Source organism: Scardinius erythrophthalmus (genome assembly GCF_964197995.2).
Source record: "Scardinius erythrophthalmus genome assembly, chromosome: 9".
NCBI classification, from domain to species: Eukaryota; Metazoa; Chordata; class Actinopteri; order Cypriniformes; family Leuciscidae; genus Scardinius; species Scardinius erythrophthalmus.
In genome coordinates, this window is record NC_138229.1 from 12,970,481 (window position 1) to 12,987,233 (window position 16,753).

The 16,753-nt window shown below is 39.2% G+C and overlaps 1 protein-coding gene across 2 annotated transcripts in view; it reads left to right on the forward strand.

Annotated features, from left to right (window-relative positions):
• acin1a (apoptotic chromatin condensation inducer 1a) overlaps positions 1–8,745 on the forward strand; it is a 27,422-nt gene extending 18,677 nt beyond the window's left edge. Inside the window, exons 8-18 of one of the 2 annotated variants that reach the window (XM_081374493.1) lie at positions 717–777; positions 2,684–2,729; positions 4,574–4,722; positions 4,856–4,996; positions 5,079–5,262; positions 6,362–6,507; positions 6,649–6,756; positions 6,834–6,941; positions 7,048–7,357; positions 7,596–7,696; positions 7,804–8,745. In XM_081374493.1, coding sequence (XP_081230619.1) covers positions 717–777; positions 2,684–2,729; positions 4,574–4,722; positions 4,856–4,996; positions 5,079–5,262; positions 6,362–6,507; positions 6,649–6,756; positions 6,834–6,941; positions 7,048–7,357; positions 7,596–7,696; positions 7,804–8,097 — 1,648 coding nt within the window. In that variant the 3' untranslated portion in view covers positions 8,098–8,745. The remainder of the gene's footprint in view (positions 1–716; positions 778–2,683; positions 2,730–4,573; positions 4,723–4,855; positions 4,997–5,078; positions 5,263–6,361; positions 6,508–6,648; positions 6,757–6,833; positions 6,942–7,047; positions 7,358–7,595; positions 7,697–7,803) is intronic. The other variant, XM_081374494.1, reaches the window with a different exon arrangement.
• Positions 8,746–16,753: the final 8,008 nt, after the last annotated feature.

The window sequence follows — 16,753 nt, forward strand, 5'->3', positions numbered from 1 at the left end:
GAGTAAAACAGTGACGCCTCGCCACGCGTGTCACTCCACTCTGCGGGATGAGCTCTGATATGTAGCCTGGAGCTTTAATTTAAAAGGTCAATGAGAAACTGGATTAGCAAGGTTATAGATACAACCCATAATTCATGATCGTTCTTTCTGGAGCTCTTGTTTGTTGTTAAAGCAGGCCTGTAATTGTTGCGAGTGTTTGTAGAGGTGATTGATCAGACTCTGTTTTGGCGGTAGTGGATAATGTAGGGATTACAACAATATTTGTGTTTCAGGATACAGTTTCTTTTTAGATATCTAAAATTATCTCTTCCAGTGACAGTGAATCTGACTGAGGAGATTAGGGACGTGTTCTTTTAAAAGTGTCACTTAAAGGGACAGTTCACTCAAAAATCGAAATGATGTCATAATTTATTTACTCTCCTGTTTCAACCTGCATGACTTTTTTTCTTAAATGGAGCAAAAGATGAGATGTTAGGCAGAATAATTACTGCAGTCACCATGCACTTTTCATTGCATATTTTACATACAATGAAAGTGAATGGTGACTGAGACTGTCTAACATTGTGTTGGGGGTGAGTAAATGACTTTTCATTCCTTTAAATTCCCAAAACACCTTTACTGTGGGGGCTTTTTACTGTGGCTTTTGCAAATTTTTATGTCTTATAATATTTACATACCACATTTTCCCCTGTTCTCTTTGCACCTGTCTTTCTTAGAAGTGAGGTGAAGGAGGCTGTCATGGCGGAGCCTGAGAAGGTTCCAGAGAGCAGTGAGGAGGTAAGAGTGCAGAGTGCTAGGCTGACCCATCTCTACCATTCGCCAGATATCCTCCACATAAAGAGGCAAACAACATTTTATAAAGGGCTGTCACCCCCCTAATTCAATTCAAATTAATTATTATTACAGGTATATGGAGGCATTACTAAGCACCTGTATGTAGTTAAAATCTGGTCACATGCTAATTTAGCAGCTCTATGTTTTGTTTGCCCTCTTTGTGGTCACAGATGATGTTTTGTGAACCTTTGCTGAAGCTGTCATAGACAGAAACAGCAGGGGGCACTCTGTCACTTTGGCTGATGTTTAAAACCCCCTTGATTGCTTTGTTGTAAAGGTGCTCATGACTCTTCCATTGCCCTTATTGGTACCTGCATACAACTACTACTACTACTACTTCTACTACAGCACCTGTTCCACTGTCTCCAAGTGCCATGGCTTTACCTGATAAGCCTTGAGTCTGCTCTGAAGTGCAACACACCTGGCAAAAATGGCCACATTTCCAGAATGGCGTTGGCTGGAAGCATCTGTTGATTGGACTGATAATGAAAGGCTGCGTAATGTGGGTTTGACGAATCGCTGAGTGTCTCATGAGCCTGTGTCAGTTTGGCTCTAGATGGCGGCAAGTGTGGAAAAGAAGTTGTAAGAAACCGTAAGCAGATACATGGACTTCTTTCAGGACTGTGTGATGTGACTTTTTTTGCTTTAAATGGAGACGTTTTCCAGTGATTGTTCCAGCTGCTCGCTATATCATGGGACTAGTTTTTCCATTTATCCTGCAAAGAAAACATGTTTTCTTTATTCCCAAGGAAACGTTGGACCCTTAACATTGCACTGCTGCCTGGATGGCTGGATGTGCTGGATTTTACAGCTTTCTCATTTTCCTGTGGACTATCACAATCAAACTTAACTGTTAGTTTGAAAATGGACTCCGTTTTGCTGTTTTGTGGCTGCTTGACTGAAACCCCTTCATTCAGCCTGAACAGACAAAAACCATGTGCAATTGTGGAGCTTCACAAATATATCGGATGAGAGATTGAAGTGCCTCAGACTCGGCAATCTAAAAACATTTTGCAGCACTTTGTTTGAAAGACTCCACTCATGTTCCAGTTTCATGCCAATACGATGGACAATACGAAAGACACTCAGAGCCTCGCAAACTCTACCCACGTTGTACTACGTGAGCTCTTCTGCCATCCAGCTCTCAGATCTCTGCCCAAACTTCCCAGCCTTCTTTCATTGGACTGTTGTTTCCTAGATACAGTACATACAGACGTGCGATTGGGCCATTCCCTACCCAGTGAAGAACATGTCAATGGTACCGGGAAATAAGTAGTCATTCTCCATTTTCTACTTTAAACGTTTTGCCTAGACAATGCAAATATTTGCCCAGACTCCCTGGTAACCCTAAAATGGAGCTATTGACTACAGGATAAAGAGTAGATGTTTATATGTAAGGCCACTTCAGAGCTAATTTAAAGCAATGCTTTATTTTAATTCCCCACTACAGTAACTACCTTAAAGGATATTTCAACCCAAGGGGTGATAGATAACTGCAGCATGGCCTTTAAGAAAGTATTTTGGTGTAAGAGAGGACAAGACCGCATCTTCAGAGCAGAAATAGACCTTTGAAATAGTCAGAAGACCACTAACCACATTAAGAACATGTACACAATGTGTGCGTGTACACTGTGACTGAAGAGGCGGTCTTTCCTAATAGATTTCTTTTTATTTCTTTAATCAATTACTTGTTGATGGCTCATTCTATTTTGGTCTCTATTTGTCATTCAGTCTTATCTCCCTCATGCATACGCACATTTTACCCCCTCTGTGAACCTTGTGTTTTTTCCCTATTTATTCTATCTATCTCACCTTTTCCCCTGGCTTGGATGTGTTTATTCTCTTTCAGAGCACCACGCTAAAGACCTTCTCGGCCCGAAAGATCTCTCTCGGCAGTAAGTATTTCCACAGGTTTCCCCTTAAGTGATTAATTTGGAGAGATCTTTCACTGTATTCACTGTTGAAAAGTTTTTGGTTGGTAAGACTTAAGAAAAATTCTCAGTAGGGCCGCATTTGTTTAATCAAAAATACAGTACAATTTTTTGCAATTTAAAATCTTTTCAATTTTTCTATAACTTATTCATGCGATGGTAAAGCTGAAATTTGAGCAGCCTTTACTTTAGTCTTCATCATTCTAATATGCTGATTTGGTGCTCAAAAATGTTTCTTATTATAAATGTTGAAAACAGTTGTTCTGCTTAAAAGGATAGTTTACCCAAAAATAAAAATGACCTACCCTGTTAATTTACTCACCCTCAGGCCATCCACGATGTAGGTGTCTCAAAAAAAAGCGTTAAGTGTTGCATAAAACCCCTTAACGGTCATTTCCCTAAGTATAACTTCAGGTTTGGAAATCGTAACCTTAAGAGTAACGCGGACAAAAATAAGACGGCATAGCTGAATTTATGGAACCAGCTGAAGATCATTATGTGCCAAGAAGAATTTTTAGGGATAGGGAGAACCCTTTGGACCATTTTAGCGATGAAAAATTGTTGCAAGAATACCGATTTGATCGACGCGCAATATTTGCGCAATACATCGCTAACAAACTAGAGAGTAACCTTGACCATGTCACACATCGCAACCACTCTTTACCTATGGTGTTACAACTGCTTATAGCACTGCGTTTTTTTGCAACTGGGAGTTTTCAGTAGTGGGATATGTTTTACATGTGCATAAATCGGCTACCATTCAATAAATGTAGGCTACAATTAGTGTGTATAGGATTTTCAGGTGATATTCTCAATTTATTCAGTTAACGGACGCTCTGAGGTAAAGTGTTCAGACTGCAGACTTATAGCAACGATTATATTTAATTGTACAGTACAGTCATAACATAACATAACGTACAGACATTATCTTAATTCCATAATGTCCTTAAACATAACAATATTGCTGGCCATAAACTGAGAAAGTGCGCGTCCGGTGTGTGATACAGTTGTCCTAGACGCGACGCGGCGTGTTAGTGTTTTGCGTATCTATGGCAACAACAGACTTTTATAACGTGAATCCTGGATCGCTGTCGTGAAACACTTAAATGTTTCCCTTACCTAAGAGAACCGTTTAAGAGATTATATGCAACACCCTTAAATTATTCTCTTAGGTAAGGGGAAATCACCCCTTAAGTATCACACTTAAGGGAAAAACTTAAGGTGCTTTATGCAACCGGGCACTGGTCCTTGGTGATTCATAAAATGCAAGTCAATGGCTACAGTTACTTTTAAGGTGTCAAAAAAACATATACATGCAAAACAAAATTAACACCTGTGGCTGACGATACATTGAGGTCTTATGAAGGCGAAATGATCCGTCTGTGCAAGAGACTGACTATTATTTACAACATTATTACCTGTAACCCACAGCCTTGGCAAACGGTCCTGAGCGCAAGCTTCCTGTTGCATTTCCTGTCCACTAAAACAGCAAATTTTCATTTTTGGGTGAACTATCCCTTTAATGTTTTTGTTGAAACCATGATGATTTAAGGATTCTTTGAATAGAGTGTTTAAAAGAACAGCATTTATTTGCTAGTAGAAAGTATTAAAAAAGTTATAAATGTCGTCTTGATTTTGAGCAATTTAATGCATCCCTGCTTAATACAAGTATTAATGTCTTATTAAAAAAAAAAATGCACTAACCCAAAACTCTTGAACAGTAGTGTATGATTTGACAGAGTTTTAATAACACACAATGTTTATAAAATTGAAATCAAAAAAGACGGCCATATGTTTGCTATCTTCAGGCAGCAAACCGTCTCCTGGGGTGGTGACTTCGGAAGGGGAAGCAGAGACCGCAAGCAGTGCTAGTGCTGGCAGGAAGAGAAGATGGGGCTCCAGTACAGCTGTCACTGCCAAGAAACCCTCCATCAGTATCACCACAGACTCTTTGAAGGTCAGAGAAATATAAAATAAAAATGCGTTTGAAAGATGATTAAATGCTGAAAAAATCTCCCAAAAGTATATTCCTGTCTTGCTTCTCTGATGAACAGTGAACAGTGCCATAATGTAATCCTTACTCTTTACAGTCTTTAATACCAGACATCAAGCCTAGCTTGGGTCAGGAGGCTGTGTTAGACCTGCATCCGGAGGAGATTCATCTCTCTGGGGAAGAGGAAGGAGGAGAGAGGGGTGACCAAGACCTGAAAATTAGACGAACTGTAACACAGGTGCGTGTTGTTCTTCTGTTGTAAGTAAAAGTGTGTTTGATTGCTTACATGTGTTGGAATAACGTTTTGGTAAACACAACAGGTTGTGCCCTCTGACACACAAGAGAATGGACAGAAAGAATCCAAAAGGAGTGAACATGAGGATGAGGAAGAAAGAAGTGAAGGGCGGGATAGACTTAGCCAGGAGGAAAAAATGGAAGGCTCCAATCAGGTTTCCATGGAGACAGAGCCGTTGTCCCCTTGGCGAGATGTAGATACGAAGACAGGTGAGAATTACAGAAGGAACAAATTCAAATTTATAAGGGTGCTCCGATTGTTCAGGCTCCGATTATTATTGGTCGATAATAGTTTTATATAACTTGATCAGTGGTTTTTATAACAGCTGTTCAGATGACGCAAAACTCACAAGACAATTTTTCCGTATCTCTTTTTTTATATATTAAAAAAGTAACCAAGCTTTTTTAGGAGGGGGATCTTGAGTAATTGTCTGTGTGTGTGTAGGAACGATAATGTTGTCTATTTGTGTTTAGGCATGTTAATTGTTATTGGTATTTTTTATCATATTGCTCCTTAACTTTTATTATTTATTTTTATACACTCTTCTAAAACAATTAAGCACTTTTGACAATAAAGTTGTTTTTGCTATATAATTAAGTTGAAATTGAAGTAAAATGGCTTCACTACATTCACCGGTCTCATCTGGCAGTTCTGCCTGATGTGTGAAAGACATTAAATTTGCAACGTCGTTGCAGAGACATTGCAATGACAGCAAGAAACTAGTGCTGTGTGAATTTTTTTAATTTATTTTTTTCCTCATAGTGTTGCACTTTCGTTCCTCCCTAAAAGCCCAACCTTAACATCCAAATCAGCTAAATCAGTGATTGTTGTAAAATATAGTCTACTGTTGCTAAACTGCAGGACATGCTCAATAATAAAGAGTTAATTAAACTACAGTTATACATTTGATTAGCCTACTTTCTGTTGAAAAAAAACTCTTAAGCTGTTCCTAATCACCTCTAAGAGAGGTAATGGAACATGTTGCTTGCCAATAAATAAAAAGTTGTCAATTCATGATACTTTCTAATCTTATCTTTCTTAAATTTCTTATCTAATTTTAATACTTAACAGACATTAAGAATAGCTAAATAACTGCCATGGGTCTATTTGAGGCCTTCTATTTATGTAGTAGTAGGATTTATTTTGGTGATCGGTATCAGATGATCCTGCTTTCATTGATCGACCCCAAATGTCCTGATCGGAGCACTCTTACAACTTTTAAGTGCAGCATTGTGAAATTTAAGTTTTGGATAGGAAAATCTGATATGGGGTTCTCACCCTTTTCTCCTGTTTTTTTCCCCTGCTTAGTCGCTCCCAGTGACACGCTGATTCGGCGTTCGATTAGTCAGCAGAAGTCGGGAGTGAGTATCACCATTGATGACCCTGTCCGCACAGCCAAACAACCCTCTCCTCCTCGTGGCAAGCTGTCTAACATAGTCCATGTCTGCAACCTGGTATGTCTACACACACACACACATTGATGATTATGGAAATGTTTTAATAAGCTAAAGATGCTACATGCATACAGTTTTAGCTGTGCCTGTGTCATTGTCCCAGGTTTAGTGACCTAATACTTGCATTGTGATGTTTCTAAGGTGAGGCCGTTTACCCTGGGGCAGCTGAAGGAGCTGTTGAACCGCACAGGGACTTTAGTGGAGGAAGGTTTCTGGATTGACAAGATAAAATCTCACTGTTACGTCACAGTAAGTCTCTTCTCTGCATCCCTCTTTATTTTTTCTTTTTTTTTTTCATACCTTTCACCATCTTTGCTTTCACTCAGTACTCAAATGCAGAAGAGGCGATGGCCACTCGTACAGCATTACACGGGGTTAAATGGCCCCAGAGTAACCCTAAGTTCCTCAGTGTTGACTTCTGCATGCAAGAGGAGGTAAGGTGTTTTTTTTTTTTTTTTTTTTTTATCTGCTGAATTTAATCTTTTTTTTTTTTTTTTCTATGAAAACGAATTCCTTTTCATTCCTGGTACATCTTATCAGGTGGACTTCCACAGGGGTTTGGGTCCAGCAGGAGAAAAGCCACCAGAGGAGCCCCGTGGGGCGGCAGCCGCTGGACCTGGCCGTCCGGTACCCTTGCCTCTCCTACCGGAGCGTGACCAGTGGGCAGAACGAGAGAGGGAAATGGAAAGGAGGGAGAAATCACGTGCAGAAAGGGAATGGGACCGAGATAAGGTGAGGGACTTCAGCAAACCTGGAGAGGAAGCTGGCGCCAGAAGATCACGTTCACGAGATCGTGAGAGGAGGCGCAAGGAAAGAGGGAAGAGCAAAGAGAGGAAAACCGATAAGAAGGGTGAGGAAAATGTAATCTTTTTTTGCAGGATAGTAACTTATTATTATTTGATATTTAAATGTATTATTATTTTTATTTAAGTATGTTTTATTATTTGTTAATTTCAATTTGTAAATATGTATTATATAAATGATACTTCTTTGAATCGATTACTATTATTATTTGTAAACTTAAATATCTTAAATATAAAATATTTCTATAATATATACGTTTATATTTATTCTTTTTTTCTTTTTAGAAAAAGGACCCGAGGAGCCACCCGCTAAACTGCTGGATGACCTCTTCCGCAAAACCAAAGCCGCTCCATGCATATACTGGCTCCCCCTCACTGAGGAGCAGGTACATTTCTTTGCACATTTTAGTTACTTATAAAGTGGTAACGGTAAGGGAAAAAACTGATTTGAAAATACAGTGGTACTCATTTCCCACCGCACTTTGTATTGCAGGCAGCACAGAGGGTAGCGGCTCGTGCCGAGCGCATGAGGGAAAGAGAGAAGAGGTGGAAGGAGATGGAAGAGGAGGATAAGAAACGTGAGGAGGAGCACCGGGAGAGGATGAAGACCAGCGGGGCCACCGGAGGAGACGGTGAGAGAGACCGCGACCGAGACCGAGGTCGAGAGAGGGAGCGAGAGGGGGACAAACGGAAGGAGGGATATCGCAGGCCTGGCGGAAACAGTGCAAGCGGGAGCAGGAGGTCCCGAAGCCGCAGCGGCCCTCTGCCCAGAGATCGACGACGCTAAGAGAAGTCTGGAACCGTTCAGTTTGTAACCCCTGTTCTTGTATGTGCTGTAACAGCTCTATGCCTACCTTACTGAGGACCAACTCAGACTTCATACAAACACACACATGCACACACACTCTGCGTAAAGACACACGGGTGCACACACACACATTGGGACCACGTGGTGCTGTGTCTCCATATAGACTCGTCTCAATGTCTCTTGACTGGGCTTAAAGACTCCTGGTGTTCATTTCCCCTCCTCAGTGTTAATGGACTTCTGGTATAAGTGGGTCGGACTGCAAGACATTCACCAGGTTTGGTGACGTCCTCTTTCTCCTTCAGTGTATTGTCAACACAGATCTGAAAGAGTGAAGCTGCATTCAGAAAGAGATGCTCTGAAAGCCTGTAGTGTCACTTACGTTTTCCTCTTCTGTTTTCCTGACATTCCTTGTATCCTTTTTCCCTTCTATTGTCTGCCTTTTATGACCCCTTTGTTTTTACCAGGTTGCCATGGATAATGGGATGCATATTTAACCTTTTCACATTTGGTTTTTAATTTTTTTATCGTTTTAGCATAAAAGCTTAATTTTGTTTTCTTTCAATTTTTTGTTTACTCCTGTAAGTGCTGAATGTACAAATAATAAAAAGGTTACATCTAAGGACTGGGAAAAAAAGTTCTTTGTCAGTTCTTGTTGGGGGTCAACTTGGACCGTTTATCTGCAGATTTGCTGTTGTGTGTCTAGATCCCTCTGAATATAATCAGCTGAGCTGTACACATGGCACGCACCCAATGCAGCTGACCCATGTCCCACTTCTATTTTCGAGTTTATTCAGCTACTTGATTTTCCGGTTTGTCAGAAAGAAAAGTGCAGATTTTATAAAAGGATTTCTATGAATTTCATTCCCTAGGCTTGGTTACATCAGAGAAAGTCAGTGATTCTTCTAATCTCTGGACATAGCAATGTATTTTAGTCAAAACTGAAGTATGGAACGGGGATCCCCATTCACCATTTCACTGTTGCTGATGTCCAGACTCGAGCTCACAGCTGATTGGTTTGTTGGTGAAAAAGGGGACACAAAGCTTTGATGCTTCTATTGTGAACATGGTGTTGCTGGCCTGCTTGAATCCTTCAGAATGTTAGATCTGCACTCAGCAAATGGTCTTCTGGTGTTTTATGACTGTTATATATTTTTTCTGTTGGTTTTATTTTGAATGTGAATTGCTGCAATCAGCAGTATCAGGTGTGTTGTTAGGGCATGAACTGTTAAAACCACATATTTGACGTATTACAATTTGTTAACTTTTTGCAATGTTCAAGCCGTTCAAGCATGAATACATTATGTGTGAACTAACGATGAACTTTATTTAATGTAGGTTGTGTAACGGTTAATGCCCGACGAGGTCTCCATTGAGGCGTGCGCGTCGGACGGTTGCCTCCGCCGAAGTCCAGTAATACCTGCACCTCGAAGGGCATTAACCCACTTATACCATGGTCACTTGCCAAATAACACATTTTTAAAACATTAGTTTATATTTTAATTAGTTTTACAATCGAAATATAAAGTTTTTACAAACAATAACTTGGTTTCCCTAGTTACGCCTGACGGTTTATTTAGCAACCGGAGATATTTATAGTCCGTATTAGATACTTTGACTGCCTGTTGCTATGGTTACTCACAGCTGATGTAGCCAGCGCATTTATTTATTAATTTCGAACGGTAAACAGTCAGTTTCACCAGAACTCCTTTATTAGGTGTCCTCTATCACTTTTTAATGGACACCCTGCAGCCAATCAGAATCGAGTATTCACCCAGACCATGGTATAATAATTTATATATATATTATTGTTAATTTGTTCATACATTTAATGTTAATTTACACAAATGTAAATATAAAAATGTATTAGCATATTTAGAAGTTAACGTCGTTGACCTAAAAGTATGCTATTTATACTCTTCCAAAGTCTGGGGCCTTTCAGGTGTTTTTGAAGGAAGTCTCTTATTGTTTACCAAGGCAGCATTTATTTGATAAAAATATATATAATATGAAATAACTACAATTTAAAATAACTTTTAAAATGTAATTCATTCCTGTGATGACAAAGCTGAAGTTGCAGCATCATTACCTAAGTCTTCAGTGTCACATGATCCTTCAGAAATCATTCTAATATGCTGATTTGGTGCTCAAGAAACATTTCTTCTCAATGTTGAAAACAGCTGTGCTGCTTAATATTTGTGAATCAGGATTCTTTGATGAATAAAAAGTCCAAAGAACAGCATTTATTTAAAATATCTTTTGCAGCAATACATTTTTACTGTCACTTTTCGTCAATTTAATTAAATGCATCCTTGCTGATTAGAAGAAAAAAAAATTACTGACCCCAAAACTTTGAATTGTAGTGTAAATGCTAATACTGTTAACAAATTGAACATTAAGTGTTTTAACTGCATGGCAGGAGCCTATTCAACACACCACAAGGAGGCAGGCTTTCCAAAAATCTAAATCTATAAGTCACATGCTTCTGCCTTGCCCTTTTAGTCCTGAAGGTTAAAGCAGCTCATATACCTCAATTTTAAGCAACAAAACCTTGCTGTTGTATGTATAGGCTAATGTTATTGTGTCCCTTATGCAGCTCGTGATTGGTTGTGTGACGAGGAAGGTTCCAAACTCATTATCTCTGAAACCTATTGTTGTCTGGTTACGTATATTGCACACGAGCAGGTAAATATAATGCCTCAAATGTTTACACCCTGTCTGTGTCTCAACTCCCACCCTTCTATTTTTATTGCATTGTTAGCTGCTTCCTCGCTCAGTTGCTTAGCTCTCTCTCTCTCTCTCTCTCTCTCTCTCTCTCTCTCTCTCTCTCTCTCTCTCTCTCTCTCTCTCGCGCTTCCCTCCATCCCTATGTTCCGTCTTTGACGTCCTTCCTGTCGAGCTCAGCAATGGTCGTCTGTAATTAGCGCCCTGGTGGCTGAGTGGAGCATTTTTCCGGCCTGATGCAATAGGGCAGCTGAACTGGGTCGACCCTCCCGTGCCCACACACAGCCCAGCCCTGCCCCGCTCTGCTTCTGTGACCTACAGTTCCTTCTCCCAAGTTTGTAGATACTTTATGAGGAATTACTTGAGTCTTTTGCAGTTGTTACATTTCTTGATTAAGTCGCTTTAAGTAGATACTTAAAGGCCAGTTAACCCAAAAATGAAAATTTGCTGTTGATTTACCTTCAGGCCATCCAAGATGTGCTTGGATTTTATTTTTTTCTTCAGTAGAACAGTAAAGACGATTTTTAGCTGAAACCGTGGCCCTTTGTGATTCATATAGTGGAAGTCAATGGGTTTTATGCAAAAAACATGTAGACAAAACAAAATTAAAACCTGCGGCTACTGATGATACATTGAGGTCACTGAGGTACTGTAGCTCCTTTTTGTATGGAGTTTGTGTGTGTCAGACAGACTCTGGGATTAGGTAGCACTTGTTGCATCATTCTTTTCAGAAGTTTCGAATCTGAGTCAGTTTTTTTTTTTTTTGGGCCAAAATAAGTTCTTCAGAAGTGGGTTTGGTTATCAGTGCAGCAGTGTACAGTAATTCACAAACCACACTGGCAGTTGAACCATATATAGGGCACATGGGAATAAGTCCTAAAGGAATATTCCATGTTCAGTTCAAGCTGTCGACAGCATCTGTGGCATACAGTCGAATACCACAGAATTACTTTGGCTTGTCTCTCATTTTATAAAAATAAGTAAAAGTTGCATTTACAGCAATGCATTTACAATGTAGGTTTATGGGGCATGGCATTTACCCTGGGGTAAATGCTACAATACTGTGTATAGCACACTACTTAAACATCTTTAACATGTAAATAGTGTGATTTTTAACTTTGTCTAATCAAAGTAATATGCAATTTTTCAATTACTGTTATGGCTAATGCTTGTAAACCCTAAACCTTCGTGCCATGTGCAAGGATAACAGAAAGTACATACAAATCCACACGCATAATTGAGTCTATAATATATAACCACCTAGAGCATTACTGCCAGTGCTAAAAGTATGATTTAAACAACTTTATAGCCACAATAACAAACAATTTGTACAGAAGAGATAAATATAAGCTCTTAAATACAAATGCAAATACTAATTGCCCCCCTGTACTTCTATTTTTAAAGGAATTACTGTTGAAGCATACATTTTTTACAAGCTGAGGAGGGGGGAAAAAACCCTCTAAAGAATAAAGAAAATGACAAAATCTTTATACTCCATATGACAACAGTTCAGAACCGTCTATCAAGCTCCAAAAAGGACAAAATCATGAATAAAGCCTAGTCCATATGACTTAAATTCACTAATGTTATTCCCTTTCAATGAAGTTCACAGTTCTTACCAGATTCAATTTAATTGTCACCAGGTTTCTTTTGCATTGGTTCATGTTTGTGTAAGCTTTTTTAAGCTGGACAGCTCTAGTCACTATAAACTGCCACTGAATGGACAAGCGGTGCATGTACATTCTTCCAAATGTTTCTTTTTGACTTCTGAAATAAGAGCATGCAGGTTTGGAAGGATATGAGAGTGAATAAATAATGACAGAATTGTAATTTTTGGGTGAACTATATCCCTGTAACTTCTTTTGAACCTAAAAAAAAAAAAAAAAAACACTTTAAGGGAAGCAGGGAGAAGAACAACTATGCATTTTGTCCTAAATCTTGTCCAGGTCGGGTAATGTAAGGATAGCATACTCCCTCACTGCCCTGGCCCTCAGATCAGGCTACAGTACCACATCCTGTCAGACCTGTGATAACTGCTGATGAATGAGCAGTGTAAACAGATTTTAAGCAATCTTCAGCAGACGCCCCCTTCCCACCGCACTGCCTTTTGTGTCCAGCAGTTGGAGAAACTAACCACAAGGCTCCTTTTTCAAAGCCCCCCTCTGATGTGGCGTCTTAGAACTCTTTCTAACCTCCTTTCTTTCTCTCACTACCCCCAAAGCCGCTTGGTTCAAGCTGTAAAAACTTGAATTCTTCATGCAAAAATTCTGCTTATAGCACAAAAGCTGGAAACCGCTGCTTTTCAGACGTTTTACGAACACGTTTAGAAAGAATCGATGTAAACCTTGTATTTGTGCATCATTTTTCTCAACCGTTTCCTTTGCTTTGAGTTAGACTTTGATGACATAGATTTATATATGAGAACCATATGTGGTTTAGTGTTGGAGGAGGGGCGACAGGATCTAATGCAAGTCAACCTGACGAGAATAGAGGGAGCACATATGGGGGGAGAATGTGTGTGTGGGGGGGGGGAGGAAATATTAAATACAGACAAGGAGGGGAACATATACCTCATGCTTCTGATGTGGCAGTCCAGTCATTAAAGTCATAAGGTGAAGAAAGAGTCCAGTTAACTGTTGCAGGCCTGAACTGAAGCAGGGGGGTTTCCTGGAGGATGTGACTGGGTCAGAGTGAGGGTAGCAGGGTTTGGTGCTGTAGGAAGGGTGGGGGGAGGGTAAAAGACTGATTCAGCAGCTCCTGGTGGGGAGTCTTTTCCTGCCAAGTTTGGAAGTGTTTGCCTTTTAAAGAAGGAGGGGAAGAACCAACACTATGAGTTTAGAGATGTTGATTGTTTTACTTCCTATAACCTGTTTTTTTTCCCACATTCTCCTGTCTGGAACAGCAGAAAAAAACTACTCACACCACACCCTGTCTTAAGTGTAGACGGTATGTTTCCCATAGCTCAACACGTTAATGCAGGTGCCTCTTCTTTTATGCACATTTCTAGCACACTCAGCATTTCCTAACTAGATTTATTCTGTACTGGCATGTACTCAACTCTCAAGAAAAGTAGTATATTGTGTTTGATTAGTAACGGAACGATGTGTTTGCATTGGTAGAAATTTTGTAATGTTTTTTTATATATATATTTATAGAAGTCTCTTATGCTCACCTCCAAGGCTGCATTTGTTTGATTAAAATAGAGTAAAAACAGTAAAATTACAAAATATTACAATTACTATTTTCTTCTGTTTTAATGATTTAAAAATTAAATTTATGGTGACGGTTGTATTTTGTATTGTCTTCAGTGTCACATGATCCTTCAGAAATCATTCTAATATGATGATTTGGTGCTCAAGAAACATTTCTTCTCAGTGTTTGTTGAAAACAGTTGTGCTTGCTTAATATTTTTTGTGGAAACCGTGATACATTTTTCAGAATTCTTTAATGAATAGAAATATCAGAAGAACAACATTATATATGTAACGTTATAAATGTCTCTCTTAGTCTTTTGATCAATTTAATCTATCCTTTCTGAATAAAAGTATTAATTTCTTTCAAAAAACATATTACTGACCGCAAACTTTTGAATTGTAGTGTTCATATGGAAATGTATTTAGAGAGATGAGTTTGCCAAATTTCATTGTAGCTGTTGTATGTAGGTGTTAAAGCCCACTGGAACCGAATGACTTATGCTTTATGGCTTGATGAAATTAAAACCATGTGCATCCTACATTAAGACTTGTATTTTTTGTTAATTTACATCCTGTACAGGATTGAAAGTTACTGGCTGTGGAAAAACATGTGTTTGCATTTAGGAGCATCACATTCACATGCCCCATATTTCTTCCACAGTTTTTCCGTAACATCGGAATCTTTTACCCCCATCTCTATTAACAGATCCTTTTAAGTGTGATAACCTTAAAATGATTCGTATAATGGCTAAAAATCATCATTGTGGTCCAGGTTTTGTTTTGTTTTCCCTGAAAAGATTATAATTTTGTTTCCTTTTTTCTCTCTCTTTATTAAAGAGGTAGAATAGCCAAGAGATACCCCTTTGTCTATTTAACCTCTTTAATAAAATAAAAAAATAAAAAAAATATTTCAGGGTTATTGTATGAAAAGAAAGTTTTCCACCACTTCAAAGTCTGTCTGTTTTCTCATTAGGCTTGGAAAGACATGAATTCTCTCCATAAGGAAAGAAGTGGACACAGCTTGTCAAGTAAGGGTGTTAAATAGCATGTGACTGACTTCATTCGAACTAGCAGAGCACTGTGAAGACGTAAAATGGATCACAAAGAGCAGGCAAGTCAGCCAGAGACCTACAAAAAAGAGAGAATGTGTTTTAAGAGAGAGACTTGAAATGTTTGTGGTGATGCTAATGTTTTCAGTTAAGCCTTGTTTAAGAAAAAAAAGTGAGTCACTTAGCAGAAACGGCAGGAAACTTAACTCTACTTGCCTGGAGAAAAAGAGAGAGAGAGAAATGGAGGGAATTGTGGGCAGAGCAGAAAGTGCTGAGGTTGTTCTTCGTACTGCAGAATCAGCTGGGAAAAGATTGAACTTGCTTAAAATGTGTGCAGAGTGAAATAGATTGAGCACTCGTGTAGCAAGATACGCTCTGGCTGAAATACATAAGTCAGTGCCTTTAACAATGCATCACAAATACTTTATACATCTTTGAGGGCCTGTCATTGGGTATCTTATTAGAATAGATTGCAATGCATGCACATTTATGTTTTGACATGTCTGATTGAAAAAAAAGTGTGTGCACAAGCACAGATAAGCCGTGTTTTCCTCTCTCTCCTGCAGTGTGCTGGTATTAAGGCAGTTTGGATTCCAGATGTTGTTGATGGAATTCTCCTTGATCGTTGGCCTCCGAACGTCCGCCTCCCGAAAGCCTCGTGACTGGACCCAGAGTTGCCAAAACATTATCCATCTCCTGGCGCTTATTCCAAACAGCAAATACATTCGGCTGTCTTCACTAAAATGTATATTAACACATTGAATTGAGTGTCATCTCTCACTTACATGTATGCTTTTTCCCCAATCAGTATCTGGAGGTGTAATTATTCTCAAAGACGCACACGCTCGCATTACAACAGAGATATGTTTCCTTGTGAACAGTGCCAAAGGGGTTTGCAGAATTATAATCATTCCTGGTTTCGCTTAATCCTTGGACCTAGCCTGCTTTTTCCATCCCATTTATATGGCCAAGTGTTTCCGAGTGCCAGCAAAAGGGAGGAGAAAGAAGTATGGACTGAAATGACATGAAAAAAGGTAGTTCTGTGCAAAAGAAATAAGCTTATGTGTGGGCATCAAACTGTTATGTGTGAAAGAGCAGGATGTTTGTCTTATTCTGTGGTCATAACTTGAGGAGCAGAATGAGATGCGCTAATGCGAGATATGTTTCTTACAGGGAGTTAAAGAGCAGTTCGGAAAATATGGCTAAGGAAGTCAAGAAGTCTTGGAATCGGATGCAGGTTAAGAGGAGCAGCTGGAGATTAGGACACAGAGATGCATTTGCCTTCCCCTCGCTGTTCTGCAGGAGAGTGAGTGGGCTAAACAAACATGTTAAAGGGATAGTTCACCCAAAAATAAAAATTCTGTCATCATTTACTCACTCTCATGTTGATTCAAACGTGTTTGACTTACTTTTCTCTGCTGAACACTAAAGAAGATATTCTGAAGAATGTTTTGGTGACCATTGACTTCCATTATAAGGAAGAAAAACACTGGGACATTTCTCAAAATCTCAAAATTCTCTGTTCCACAGAGGAAAGAAAGTCATACAGGTTTTTTTGGGCGGGTGTGTAAGTGATAACATATTTTTTTATTTTTGGGTTAGGCATTCAGCTATGACATATGTTTTAAAACAACATAGAAAGTATAAAAAAAGAAAAATCTGACAGCAAAG